The sequence below is a fragment of the Oryzias melastigma genome, linkage group LG18, assembly GCF_002922805.2.
Source record: "Oryzias melastigma strain HK-1 linkage group LG18, ASM292280v2, whole genome shotgun sequence".
Taxonomy (NCBI): domain Eukaryota; kingdom Metazoa; phylum Chordata; class Actinopteri; order Beloniformes; family Adrianichthyidae; genus Oryzias; species Oryzias melastigma.
In genome coordinates this window covers 8,361,085-8,375,877 of record NC_050529.1, presented here as the reverse complement: position 1 = coordinate 8,375,877, position 14,793 = coordinate 8,361,085, and the positions used below count along the sequence as shown (strand labels likewise).

General features: G+C 37.3%; 1 protein-coding gene across 1 annotated transcript in view; it reads left to right on the top strand.

The window, feature by feature from the left end:
• The window catches only part of LOC112156441 (zeta-sarcoglycan), a 42,706-nt gene extending 34,628 nt beyond the window's left edge, over positions 1 to 8,078 (top strand). Inside the window, exons 7-8 of the mRNA XM_024288721.2 lie at positions 5,245 to 5,368; positions 7,570 to 8,078. Coding sequence (XP_024144489.1) covers positions 5,245 to 5,368; positions 7,570 to 7,761 — 316 coding nt within the window. The 3' untranslated portion in view covers positions 7,762 to 8,078. The remainder of the gene's footprint in view (positions 1 to 5,244; positions 5,369 to 7,569) is intronic.
• The last annotated feature ends 6,715 nt before the right edge of the window (positions 8,079 to 14,793 follow it).

The window sequence follows — 14,793 nt, the reverse complement described above, 5'->3', positions numbered from 1 at the left end:
AAGATGGAAGAATGTGGAACGCCTTTGATTTTGCTTAAAACGTCCGTAAACATTATGACCAGGAAAATATGTTAACCTGGATAATATTTCAGTTTAGTGTTCTCATCAAAAATTGACTTTTCACTTGAAACTTATCTTATTTCTGAAGTATAAGTCGCACATTTTGGAGAAAAGTTTGACGTTTAAGAACAAATCTGCCAAGCCCGGCTTAATTAGAAAAAGTAAAAAAATAAAAACAAGAATACTTGTCTTTTGATGTATATAAGAAAATTATCAAAGTCTCTTCCATGTTTGTTTTGGATGACACTTTTACTGCTACTTTCAGTAACAAATACTTGTACTCAAATGCAGCGCCCTCCGGAGGTTGTTAGATGAAATAACTGCTAAAGGCCACCAGTGTTTACTGGGAAAATAACAAATATATGAGCCTGCTGATGCCTAAAAAAATTAAACAAATTACAAGTAAGTTGCTCCTGAGTATAATTCGCACCCCTGACTAAACTATGAAACGACGTATACTTAGTCCAGAAAAATACAGTATTAGTAAATTTAATTTAATCTCAATTTGTTTTGTTCTGAGGTGCCAACTTACAATAAAAGCTGCCTCAAGGAGTTTTGTGAAGAATAAATCACATCGTAGTTCACTTTCGGCTTATCCCTTTATTTTACAAATATTTCATATTTTTCAGGTTTTTGATCAATTTACAATCAACTGGTATAACATGACAAACTGATGATTAAGCCTGTATTTGTATTTCTGGATAAAGATTTCAATAAAGTTGCTGTCTTTGTCTTGAACCACAAAACTCTCTCCCTGAATAAAGCTGGAGCCGACCAAAGATATTTTGCCGACTCCTCATCTAAGCGCCCGCGATAAGAAGCGCTTACAGTCAGAAATGATAGGCCTAAATATGCACATTTTCTGTCAATTGCATAATCATTTAATTTAGCGTCTGTTTGAAGGATGGTGCCCTGATTTCACATGCAGCTGTCCCAAATCCATCTTAATGGGGAAGTTACTTGTGTGATGAATCTTTCTGTTTCAGAAGACTTTGCTGTGAGGAATCACTAATGCAGCTTTCTGGCTCCTGTAAAACGATTGATTCAAAAAGGAAAAAAAAGACCCAGATATTTTCTGATCATTGTTATTTGGTCTAAATGCTAACCTCAGCTGGAATTCCTGTTATGATATTCCACATTTTTTCCTTGTTTCATTCCCTTTTCAGTTTGAATTACATGTTTTACATGTGGATATTATGAATAGAATTAGTTTAAACTTTGGGTTCAGACTCAAATAAAACAGCATTTTTGGGTTAATAGATCCACTGCTTCATAGATCCAATCCAAATAAAGGAAAGGTTGATGCCGTTTTATAGCATCCATTCCATCGTTTTCTGGGTTTCTCCCCAGTGCAACATGAAGGAAGCTATTAAAGACTGTCACCTCCCTTTCCACAATGCAGTTTCATGCACATGAGGAATCAAGCAACGATCTGTTGCTGGTTAAATTTGTGAGGTTGATAGTGAAACAGATCATTGACGAGCGGCTTAGATGAGAGGACTTTCCCTTTAGTTTCACTGGTAATTCCTTTCTGTGGGTTTTACGATGCTTTGCATCATTAGACTTTGAGAGAATGAGTATTGCCTTAAAGCTGAGTCGTCCCTTGAAAAGGTACAGACCAAAATCACAGGTTTTGTTTTGAACAAATCAAAAAACGTTGTTCGTTGGACCTTCCCACTCATATTTAAGATCAACTTTAACTCTTTGATACCAGAGACATCTCTTGCAACATAGAATAGTGTTCTTCAAATGGTTGTAACTCTTTGACTAGTTATATGCTGTTGTTCACCTTTCGGCAAATCCTCTCTGGGATTGCCACAGGTGGTTTGGCGGAGAGTTTTACGCCAGGTTCTCTTCCTGACACAACCGTGTATTTGATCCAGGCGGGGGACAGGCACAGGGAGACCCTGACTTGGGCTCCCTTGTGGGTACACAGTATAGACAGCAGCGTGTAGGGCCTTTCCCAAGGTGGGCCCTGAGAACTGAATCCAGGTTTCCTGCGTGCCACCCAACGGAGCCATCCAGCTGCTCTACGACTATTTACATAGATTGTCCATTGATCCATCTTCTTCTACTCATCCGGGACTGGTACAGTAGTTAAAAGAACGTCTACACTTAAGAAAGTTCTTTGAATTCATCTCAAACACACCTGTGTTTATTATTAAATTCAAAATATTTGTCAATTTCCTATTGTCTCTACTTTAGCTTTAATCAATTATCTGTGGGTTGTGTTTTTTGAGTTCAGCTTTTTTTATTTTTTTTATTTAAACTTTCTGAAATGTCATGTTGGGTCGGGGTGGATCTTGAGAGCTTGTGCTTCTACGTGTGTGTGTGTATGTGTGTGTTTGTTATGTGTATTTAATCTGTACTATTTTGTTCTCTGTCATTTGTGATTACTATTTCTTGAAATGGAGGCCGCCTTTGAAAACGAGATGTTACATCTCTAGGGGTCTATCCTCCCACTCTAGTTTAAATGTGGAACTAAAATAAAAAAAAAAACTTTTACTGGAAACTTTAAAACCTTGTTATAGTTTGTGTTTGGTGAGAAAGCTCTTTGAGTTGTGAGGCGTCAGCGCCTACACACACTATCTGCGATGTTTTAACTAACTTTCTGTGCTGTGGCATCCACTAAGGCCACGAGCGCACTCGGCTGCTCTCGCTACAGCGTCGTGATGCGCTGACCTTTTTGTTGATGTAAAGGTTGCCTTGAAAAGCAGGTCGGTCAGGTTTTCCAGATAATGGGAGAGTGTGTCATAAATAGCCTTTTGGACTTCAAGCCCCTCATAAGTCATCTATTATGAGGCCTTTTGCATTTCCGAGTTCTGCAGCTCCAGAAACCCGGAAATATCATGAAAATAACAAGCATTTCTGCAAGACGGGGAGCGAAGCGTTCAGGTACGCGATGGCCTCATCAGTCAGCCTAACGATCTGAAAGTTATAAGGCATTGTGACATTTCAAAGCGAAATAGCCATGTCATCTTCCTCTGCAATTGAAAAATAAGGTCAACAGCTGCTTACCTCAACAAACCAAATCCTTAATATTTGCAGAGCTGCAGCAGTATTAATGCATTTCCTCAAGTAAATGGAAAAGCTGTTGTTTTCTTTTTCCTGGCTCACTTTTTATCATCTTGTTAATTTCCTCTTTTCTCTTATGTACCCACAATGTCGATTTCATTTTCAGAGAGCAGCACCTCAGACTGCAACTGGGTTCATATATATATGAAAACTATTGTTTTTCACATAAATATAAAATATTGCAAGTTATCTTTCGCAAAATCTTTCCTCTTAGTTTTTTGTGCACACATTTTTTTTTGCTTGGCTTTGTTTAACAGTGCGTTGTGTTCTGCATCCTGATTGGCTGTTGATTGTTGTCAATTAATCTACGCTGGGTCTCTTGTACAAAGATCTACACAAATCTTCAATTGCGATTTTAATTCAATTAAATTCTATTTTTCATAGCCCAATATACGACAAGGTAGAGCTTCACACAGATAATTGTACAAAAAATAAATAAATAAATAAAATCTGTCATAAAATATAAACAAAAATATATATAAACAAGAAAAGAAATAAACGGGGGAACACTGTACATATTTTTTTAATGGCTCAGATTTTACCTACACTTATTGCGGTCAATTGCAATTGTCATATTGGACAACCCCTTTCTAATCTTTTTCAGTGATGGATCAGCAGAAGGAACCAAGTTTTTTTTTTTTTTTTTTTTTTTTAAGGATCTTTACATCTTATTGATCTGTTTGAGGGCTGTTCCAAATCCAGACCTCGAGGGCCAGCCTCCTGCTGGTCTTACAGTAATTCTGCCTTATCTGCTGCTGATTCCATGGATCAGGTTTAGCCAATGAGGAGGTTCAATGGCAGGTTAGTTGAAAGCATGTAGGATGTGGCCCTCAAGGTCTAGGATGTGAACACCCTGGTCTATTTAGTCGTCCTAAACCGGTCAATTTTATCTGGATAAATTGATATAAAATATTTAAAAAACACAAATTTTTCCCTCCAAGTCTCACTTTAAATCTCAGGAAATGTTTATGTCTGACAATTTTGTATTTAGGTCACAATAAATCTTTTAGTCATTCTCTTAATATCCTAAAATGGTAACATTTTCAAATTAGAAATCTAATCGACTGAATCCCATGAACAGGGTTAGGATTTAGTAATTCATCATGATTAATTTAATCATACTGTTTGTGTTTCCAGTTTTTTGTGGGTTTTGGCTCCTGTAGCAAACCATTTAAGTGGATTCTGACTTCAGATCAAGGGCGTGCACCAGAATAGAAGACGGACGGCGGTGCTGTTGAAAACTCCAAGTAATACTTTGAGGTCTCTAAACTCAAAGCTTTCCGCTGGACCTTTCTAGGAACTGAGCACTTTGTCTTCTAGGAGAGAGGCTCTCCTCAGTGTGTGCAGAGCGGGCGGTCGAGGGTTCTTTTGAATGAACGGACAATGAAAAGAGATAAAGTGCAGTGATATAAATGTGTATTTTAAAGGCTTCAGGCCATCCAGCTTGAACATCTTAATGTTATTTTGGTGGTGGAGCAGAAAAAGAGTCGTGACTGAGGCAAATCAAAGCTGTGCCCTGCATGATCGCCACACTGCAGTTTGTCCAAAATAATTGGAAAAATCTAAAATATTTCTAGAAAATTAAACACAAAAATGGTATTAGGGTTTTTTTCCTTATAAAAAAGTACATGTAGGGAACTTAAATACTCACACATAATCCCAAATGTGTGTCATTTATGAGGGCGAGCAGATTTAAATTATTCTTAAAGTCTTTTCTTTAATATTCATTTGCAGATGTGGGGGAGGATTTAGATAAATCCGCACTGATTGCCTTTCCTACTTCACTGTTTTGAAAGAAAAATGAGTGAAAAGAGAACTGGGCTTCAGCTTGATGTTCCTCAAGTTTAAAATGAGATGTTGGACTCTAGCTGGTGGGGACTGAACCTCCGGTTCAGACTCATTTAGCTAATTTCTTTGACACAGATGAAGGAAAACAAAGAAAAACACAATTTTCTGTATTAAATCTGTCAGATTTTCTAATCTTTTCATCAAACTTCAGGGTTCATCCTTGAAAAAGCTGAATTCTTTAAGATGAGTGTGTATCCTCCTTTAATGACAGGTGAAGCTGGCTGAAAGATTCAGCGTTACTTTTTGTTTTGCTGTTGTCAGACTTGAGTCTCCGACGCGAACCCTGACCATGGAGGCTCCCAGAGGGGTGGAGGTGAGCGCCGCCAAGGGGACTCTCAGAATCAGCAGCAGAAAAGATCTCCAGCTGGAATCCACAGAGGGGGAGGTGAACAACACCACATTATTATTATTTTTTTCCTTGTTTCCTTTACTTTTGGGCAGTGCAAATATTGTGGTTCACCTTTCGTTATGTAGCTGTTTCGTGTTTTCAACCTTTTTTATGTTCTGCGTCCTGATTGGTTGTTGATCTTGTCAATCATTCTTTTCCGTGCATTGTTGAAATTAAGAAAAACGCTACAGAGTTACATAAGTCTGCATCACGATCAGATCTTTGTTTTCGTCTGTAATACTGGAATTATTTTTCCATTTTTATTCAATAAAAAAGGAAAAACATTTAATACAACCTTGAGTTGTAAACTCAAACATGATGGAAACAAAAAAAAAGAAAGAAAAAAGACAGAAATAGGAAAAACTTAGGTTGTCTGCCCCTTTTAACAAATCAATCAGTAAAAAAGAAAAACACAAAACATTCTGCCGATTTAGGAGGAAATAAGAGAAGATTAGGAAAGAAAGAACAAAAATTTACAATTACAAAGAGTGCGAAAAGAACACCATACCATTGATACTAGATAGATTTATAGTCATTGATGATTCTGTTTTTAATGTAGTTTTTAAACTTGATATTATTGTAGCATTTTTAATTTATGTGCTCAATTTATTCCTTTTATTTACTCCATATACTGATACACATCGCTCCCTCATAAGTGTATATATTTTTCTTTAGATGTTTAAACTTTGAGAGTTTTTAAACAAGAAAGAAACGTGAAAACGTTAACGTCTGAGAAAAGTGTATAAAGTGTGTTGTTGGCACACTTAAAATATCTAAAATCCTTCTTCGCTGATTTCACCTATCGTGTGTTATTTATGGATCGAATCTCCGCAATTAACGAGAGAAAACTAATTTATTTTGTTCTCAATAACACGATGACAAAAGTTCCTCGAATTAAATAGAAAGTTTACATCGAATGTTGATTTTATTTTGAAAGGACTTCATTTATTTTGTGTTTACACTAAAGCTTAAAAAACCAAGCTGTCACCGGAGACATAATTATAACTTTTTGACCGTTGCAATAACACAAATCTGTCAGTTTTTGTCCAAAACTTTAGTAGAATATATTCATATTCCTCTTCTGTACTTATTGTTGCAATCCTGTGGTAGTCTATGTTATTTAATCTATTGTATTTATGTAATCTCATTGGGGACGTTGTCACTTTTTTCTGTCGTTTGTATTTGTTTAATTTTCCCTTTTTTCCTGTGACACTTCATGTACTTTGATTCCTCTCATCCCATTTTGCGTCCATGTAGCTATTTTTTATTCTGTTTCTTTAAAAACCTTACAACCCTGACTATTGCTGTTTTTTTGGTTAAATGTTTGTTTATATACTCATCAGTATCTTTAAGCTTTTTTGCTTGTTGCAGCATCGGTTTTATACTGTTAAGTGTTGCATAGCTACCTTAAAAATTTCTAAGTTCACTTTTTATCATGGAAGCTCACTCTTTTTGTAAGGCAGTATGATCGGAACATAAATTCTGTTTTGAATTTAATGTTTGTATATCTTTATTTAGTATTTTGTTATTAAATTAATGTATTTCTTTTTCTGTTTCTGTTTGAAATAAATCTATATCTATCTATCCACACACAGCTGCTTTTCTCAGCTCCAGAATCTGGAATTACTAAATTGAAGAGTTACGGTAATTCAAAGCTAAATTTGTGGTGCTAAAGAGCTAAACGTTCTTTTTTCTTTTACCGATTATTCATTTTGAATCAAAAATAAAAAGGGAATGTTCTTTGATTAAACTGTTCACTGGAACGCAGTTTAAAAGAATTCAAGCGATGCTTTTTAAAGGAGGTTTAGCTAATCCTACATTCTCCGCGCGTCACCAGACGAGGGGTAAACATTCATCTGCAGGCCTGGATTTACTTCCTGCATCTTAAATCGGCTTGTTGATCTTCATATTTACTTGCTTGCAGCTCACATTAATGCCTTCATCTGCATAGCGTACACCTCCACGTCTGTGTGTGACACACAAACAAACAACCCAGACGTGGGAGCAAAAACTGAACGCGTATGTCCGATACCGCGGTTCAGTTCTGGGGTCAGTCAAACGCCTCGTGGTCTGCGTCACTGTCTCGTCACCCCCTTGTGCCAAACTGCATTTACTCATCACTTCCAGCCATCTGTCAAATCCAGGTGGTAATAAATTACCCGAGGACACCTCTGATGGTTTCTTCCTCCCCCCTCCAGATACTTCTAGATGCCAGCAGCGTTAAACTTGGAAGCCTCCCACTTGGCGTCCACGCCGGCTCTCCGAGTCAGGCCGTCCAGAAGCAGGCCGTGTTCGAGGTGTGCGTTTGCCCCAGCGGCAAGCTCTACCTCTCCCCCGCCAAGAGCAGCTCCTCCTGCCAAGCCATGAGCAACATCTGCCTGTGGAGCTGACATGGGGGTACGGCGCTGGAGCCCCGGGGAATCTGCGGGATGGAGACTCCAAACTTTCATCATCGCGGCGGATTATCAGGACGAGGACGAAAATCCAAACCGAAATCAGGGATACGTACAGAACAGAGCTCTCCGCCGTTGGGCTGAGGGGGGAGCGAAGTTCTCGGCGTTGAGGAGAACTCATCGGTGCCTTCAGCTTCAAATAAAACCGCAGCGATACTGAACAGAAACGGAAGCAAGGCACTTTATTTTTCTGTGAAAACCTTGTGTTTCAATTTACTGTTACAAATGAAATTAAACATGTCAGACAAACTGGGGATGACGTTTGTGTTAAAAAAGTTCTTTTTTTTTGGTCTTCAACGTTTTAAAGTTAAAAACTATTTTTTTTTAATTTTCTTTACAAAAACTGAGGTTGTAGCATCACTTACTGGTCAAAACAATCAGATGAAATTCACTGAATTAGCTGTTTAACTCTTTAACCGCCTGCTTAACCAAACAGGAAAATGTATTTATTTTTTCTTGACATGGTAGTTAAGCTATTTTTATATTCTTTTTTTCACTTATGTGTTTAAAAAAAAGAAAAATCCTACATTAAGTGTTTTTCACCCTTTTTTTTCTCAGTTTAGAAAGACAGTTTCAGTGTTTTAATACCCGGCGAGTAAAGCTTTCATGTGAAGTTTGCAGGGGAATTCTCTTGGAGGCAGCGGTCCACCGTGGAGTCTGTCAGGAGAGCCTGGCTCACCTCGGATCACCAGCTGGGAGGCGGGCAGGCGGCCACGTTCCTGCAGGCCTCATTTCACTCATTCATCGTCCTCCGTGTGGTAGGTCTCCAGCAGAGATGCGCGCTAACGGCCTTGGCGGTAGACTCATAACCTCGCCGCTTAGTTTACTCTAATGGGAAACTTCAAACAAAAAGTAAACATCATCTGTTTTCCTCTCTCCTGCGGAGATCTGATAATAATTGAAAAAAACTGATATGCTTCAATTTGGAAACTGTAAAAGTTTGAATTTAAAGTTAACATAAACTGCAAGCAGAATTAAAGTCCCTTTCCGTTCATCTTTTGATCTTTAATAAAAGCGTCCTCAGTGGTTTTTTAATTAGGATTATGTCATTTTTAGACATGAGCACCCGGACACTCGTTACAGCCCTAATTTATACTGTATATATACATATCTATATATACAGTACATATACAGTACATATATATATATATATATATATACATTCATTCATTTATTTATTTTCCTGACAGCTTCTTCCCTTCCGGGGTCGCGGGGTCGCCGGAGCCTAACCCTATATATATATACAGTACATATATATATATATAATACGTATACACACAGTATTATGGCTACATATCTAAGGTTTTTTCTGCATCCTGATGATCCAGCTCAGAAACTTTGTCAGCTGTACGTGTCTAACGTTGAGAGTTCATACAACAATGGCAGCAGATGGCTGCAGCCTGAGCAGAAGGGCGGAGTGTTCCGCCCTTCTGCTGCTGCCAGTGGAGACTTCAGCACCTGCGCTGGGAGCAGGTTGACATGTCATTGTTTGCCAAAAAAGCCTCCTAGAGTGACGCTTTAGGTCTGCTGGGGAAAATAAACAAACAAACAAACAAAAAAACATTTCGGATGAAATAGAGCCAAGGTTTCCAGATTCAAATACGTCTGAGAATTACTTTTTTTTTTTAAATAAAGAAGCCAAAATCGTCATTAAAACAGGAAGGACAGATCCATACGTTAAACATTCTTCTTCTGATTTTCATTAATTTTTAAAATGTTATAAGGATTTCATCTTTTTATAAATATTCTGCAATTTAATCATTTTATTTTCTATACATATAAATAAAAATTTATTTAAAAAAAGCCATGTGAAGATTCCTCACTATAGGTTTAAGTGCCGTAGTGACTAATGCTTCCCTACAAACTAGACTGTGGACAGTGTCATCTGTACGGGCATACAACTTACATTATCCTTACTTCACAGTACACTTACCATGTGCACAACAAATCATAACTTTTAGTTTCAACAAGCCTCAAGAGAACAGCAGGACACACAAGTCCTTCCTGAGACTTACCCTGAACTCCTTTATAATCCTCCATGGACCCGGACAATCAAAAACCAGCAGGAACCGACCGGGTCACCCTCATATGGATTCAACTATAACAAAACCAGTTCAACCTGGGAGCTCCTGCATACCAAACATTCACTATTTCAGATCAAGTCAAAATCTACCTGCTTGACAGACAAAAGAACTGTAATTAAGATGGAGATATCTTTCTTAGGCTTAAAATGCCAAAAAGGCCATAAAGGAATCAGTTGCCGGGCAGAATGCTAAATGGATTAAACTAGTGGAATTATGTCATCACTGATCTTTCTCTGTAAAAAAAATGAAACCATTATAGAGTAAGGAAGGGACTTAAATCCTAATGAAACATTTAATGAAATTCATTAATCCATAATTCATACGTTTTTAATGCCGATTAAAAGTGAAATGGTCTGATAAATTGTTTGAATTATCTTTCTATCTTGGAAAAAAAAGATGCTTTGAAGTTCTTGGATCTCAAAAAAAACAAAGTTCATTTTCCATGAGTACAAGACAGATGAATATTTCAAAAAACATAAAAAGGAACCCAAACCGAATCCTCAGGCAGGAATCTTCTAAAGAGAATGGATGTAAATATAATTATGTGTCCAGAAATGGATATCAGTAGCACTTGGAACAAAATACTATTTTATAAGGACCTGGCGGCGGATACATGTTTAATAATATTGTTACTGCAGCAGAATTAATCTATCATATCATTTCAACATGTCAACATTATTTCCCCTAACTGAAGCTTTGCGGCCATTTAGGAAAAAAAAAACAGAAAAAAAGGGAAAAAAGTTTCTAAACGAGGGGGTGAAAGTGATTTTCCAAACGGGTTTAATGAGTTTTCATTAATCAAAAAGTAATAAGAATTGCCTGTAATTAGTTAATCACTTGAATAAGGAACCAGTAACTTTACAATTTCTAAATTAAAGGCAAAAAATTGAAGATTTTGGATGATTTTTTCAAAGTAGTGCAGAGTACAGTGGTCCCTTGCTATATCGCTGTCTATGTTTTCGCGGTCTGGCTGATTCGCAGATTTTTTTCAGTGTATTTTTCATCCCTTTTTTTTAAAAATAAACAGTGGACTGTGTTCTGATTGGCTGGAGTCCTCAACAATGCAATTTCTCCTGTGCAAATATATATTCAGTTTACCAAATCTACATTAAAATCACATCTTTGTTTTCATTCTATAATACTGGACATAATTTTCTAAGAACTTTGAGAGTTTAAACATGAGATAGAAGTGTAACAAATGCTTATATATGTCTGAGAAAAGTGTGTAGTGAGTAGTTTTACTACCTAAAAAGATCAATAATACTGCGTATCCACCGCGAGTAAACCTTAGAGATGCAACAGTTCACATTTCACCACCATTTCATTCAAGCCTTGATTTTAGGGTCATGGTTTTGTTTCGGTTTGATAGAGGATTTGTGTTTCACAAAACCACAAAAAAGCAAAAAATTCATAAAAATACAATTAATTTGCTAATATGCTAGTACTGCGACAGACTGGCGACCTGTCCAGGGTAAACCCTGCCTTCGCCCATTAGTAGCCGGGTTAGACTCCGGCACCCCCGCGACCCCAAAAAAGGGAAAAAGTGGCCAAGAAGATGAATGAATATGCAAGTAGCACTGAAGCACCTTTCAGATGCTCATACTAAGCCTGGTGTAATGTAATAAAGCTATTAATAGTTAATCTTTCCTAAATTAAGCACAATTGTTGGATGCCTTCAACATGAACGTATTGGTATGCAGCAGATATGCAACAATTCACCACGACTTGGTTCAATAGTGTAACATGTGGTTGGGTTTTCAATAATATAATAAGAATACACACCTGTCACCTGGTGGCTCCCTTCATTCCTTCTCTCCTCGTCATGTAGATCTGATGCAAAGTGATACCTCAGCGTTTCACCCGCCACAAACTGGAGTTTCTGGAGGATGGTCTTCTGCAGTTTTTACCATTGGGATTAGGGACATACTGGAGGGGTTACTCATTGGTAACAATTCTGTCAGTTCTGCATCAACGTATGACTGTATACGAGACTGGACAGAGGGAGTGTTGCGTCACCCATAGAAAATGGGTTAAATCAATCATAATTTTTCAGCTAAACAAATACCGCCATCTTAGAGCCAGATGTTATCAGCAAGTCGTGATTGGTCCAAGTTGGTCGTGGTCATCGTTTCTATGTCAACCACTCTTGCCAGTCAGGAGTTAGCTTGTTGGAAATCCACACCCCTAACAGTTGAAAGTGGTCTCCACAAAACCTATTGAATGTTGGAGGTGGGGGCCAGCACACCACCTACTTTCATTGAGGCGTCTGATTGGTCAGTTTATAACTTAAATTATTACTTGAACAGCAGAAAAAAACATTAAGAGAAAAAAAAAATCAAAAATCAAATAGAATGACTGAATAATTGAAGTCTAGCCACTTCCTGTTTGGAATGTGAGGGGGGAGGGTGTTGCTCAGTCCAGTTCTCATAAGCAGTCAATGGCATTAACAAATGTTACTATGGTTACCAAGTGCCCCCCTGCTGTCATCATTGAGAAGTCTTGATGAACACTCTGAAACCCACAAACAAACTCAATTAACTCTATAGCTGATTTCTAATCAAGCACACTCGGTCTCACCAACATCCTTCTGTTAGTTTTCTTAGGTTTGTACATTTAGTCTTTTTTAGAACACTGATGTGTGCCTTCTAGTATGTATTACAAAATTATTTTTGCAATGTTCAATATATCAAAGTAATAATTATCAATAACTCAAGCGTGATGAGCTTTAGATTAAACACTCGAGGGCCAAAGATGAATTTGATGGGACCAAACTCCATTCCCATATGATAAAGTGGTTCTCCTCTTCCTCTGCATTTGTCTATTTAAAAGAAAAAAAAACAGCATCTTGAATGGTCAGCCCTTTGGAGGGTTTCTCTGCTCTGAAGTAGAAGAAAACTCCAACCAGATGATGACAAATCACAGGATTACTCTGCCCCCTGGTGGAGACTTTGTGATCTTCAGTTCAGCCTTTGGTTTGTGTGCTACGGCATATTGATATATATATATATATATATATATATATATATATATATATTCAGAAAGTAAACAAGAAAGGTCAAAGGGATCTTCAACAGCGGTTTTGGTGAAACCGCTCTGCACTTTTACCTCCATCTCATAGACATGATAATGTAATAATTTATGCACATTTCAATATGTTTTGTTTAAGTATTCAGGTTTAGAAAATCTGAATAGAAAAAAGAAATGTAATAAAACTGCATGTTACCATGATTTGTATCATTGTCTTCTGGGTATTTTTTGTGACTTTAGTTCTACTCAGTCGTCAGTAGTTTTGGTTTTCTTTCATTCTGTGTGCCTAATTTGTTTGACAGAGTGGGACTGCTGTTTCGTGGTGGATCTTTGTCGTTCTGTGTTGATGGTTTCCAGGTGTGTTTCTGAACAGGTGTATCTGCTTATTGGACCAGAGTGTGATCTTTCAGTCCTCCAGAAGGAAGCTCAGCTGAACCTTAGCTCTCTGGCGCCACTTTGTGGCATCTTTGAACGGTGTTGTACTGATGTGTCTTATACATTACAAGGGAGACAGTAGAGAGAACAAAAGGAAGAGAAACTGGCAAATATAGTCAGAAGCCTTTTTTTTAACTTCTAGAATGATTTTATATTTTAACATCATTTTTGTTTGTTACTGTGGTTTAGAACTGATCCTGCTGTCTCTCTTAGTACTAGATCGATTTTTGATACAATCTGTCCTTTAAATCCCTTGAAACAAGACTAAAAAAAAAAGGAAGTGAGGAAAGGAACAGAAAACAGCTTAAGACTAGAGATTTAAACTTTACAAGAGAAACGAAAGTGTCTCTACTAACCAATACAACACAACATAAATCAAGAAAGCCAACAAAAGGACACAATTTTCACAAAAATACAAAAACCAGTAAACTAAAACCAACAGATAAGCTAAAGTCCAGTGTGGATTTGAACAGTCTAAAGTTAATTACAACTGAATGCTGTGTGGATTAAAAAAAAAAAAAAAAAGTAGAAATACCCTAAAAAACAAATTAAACTTAGCTTAAGATTTATATTAATTTATGCAGCAAAAGGTAGGAGTCAAGACACAGGAAAACAGGCATAGGCGTGCCCACGCTCAGAATGGATGCAGGGCCGTACAAGACTCTTCCATGAACTGAGGTGAGAAGCCAGACTAAATACTGTGGAGGTGATGACCAGATGGGAAACAGCTGCTGAGGATCAGGGTCCTGAGTGAAAGCAGGTGGATGAGGTCAGAACTCAGGTGAGGGCTCCCTCTAGTGGTTGGAGAGGGAAGTAGAAGGTTGAAGCATGACAAAAAGCACCTGTTTAGGGTCTAAGTAATTTTCCTACAACTACTTTTGGAGAAAGACTTTAAAAATAAGATATTTGATCATCACGAAATGTCATTTATGGATTCGTTTAATCTTTGAAAGGGGAAAAACATTTTTTCTTCATCAAAATAATCATATACTATATATGTATATACTTGTACTAGAGGCTCATTTTGGTTTTAACTGTAAAAAGTCCAACATAAATTAAATGTTCTTCCTTAAACAACATTCATGGGTAATTTGGTCTCCACTTATTCATTCTTCCCCTAAAACTGTGGCCCAATAAAAATAAATCAAGACTGTCGAGGGAAAAAAAATCAAACTTTATTACAATGTTTGCATAACTGAAAGCATTTACACATTTTCATTGAAGGGAGGCTCTGCTGTTGTGGAATGTTACAGTGTGTGTTTTAGAAACCAAAAAACAACGAAGGGTTAACCCACACTCATCTTTGAAATACAGTTTAGCTTCCAATCATTCTTGAGCACAAACTGCAATACTTCAACACCTTGAATAATCGATTTTACAACACCAGCATTTAGTAAATCTGCATAAAGTACAGTAGGAAAAA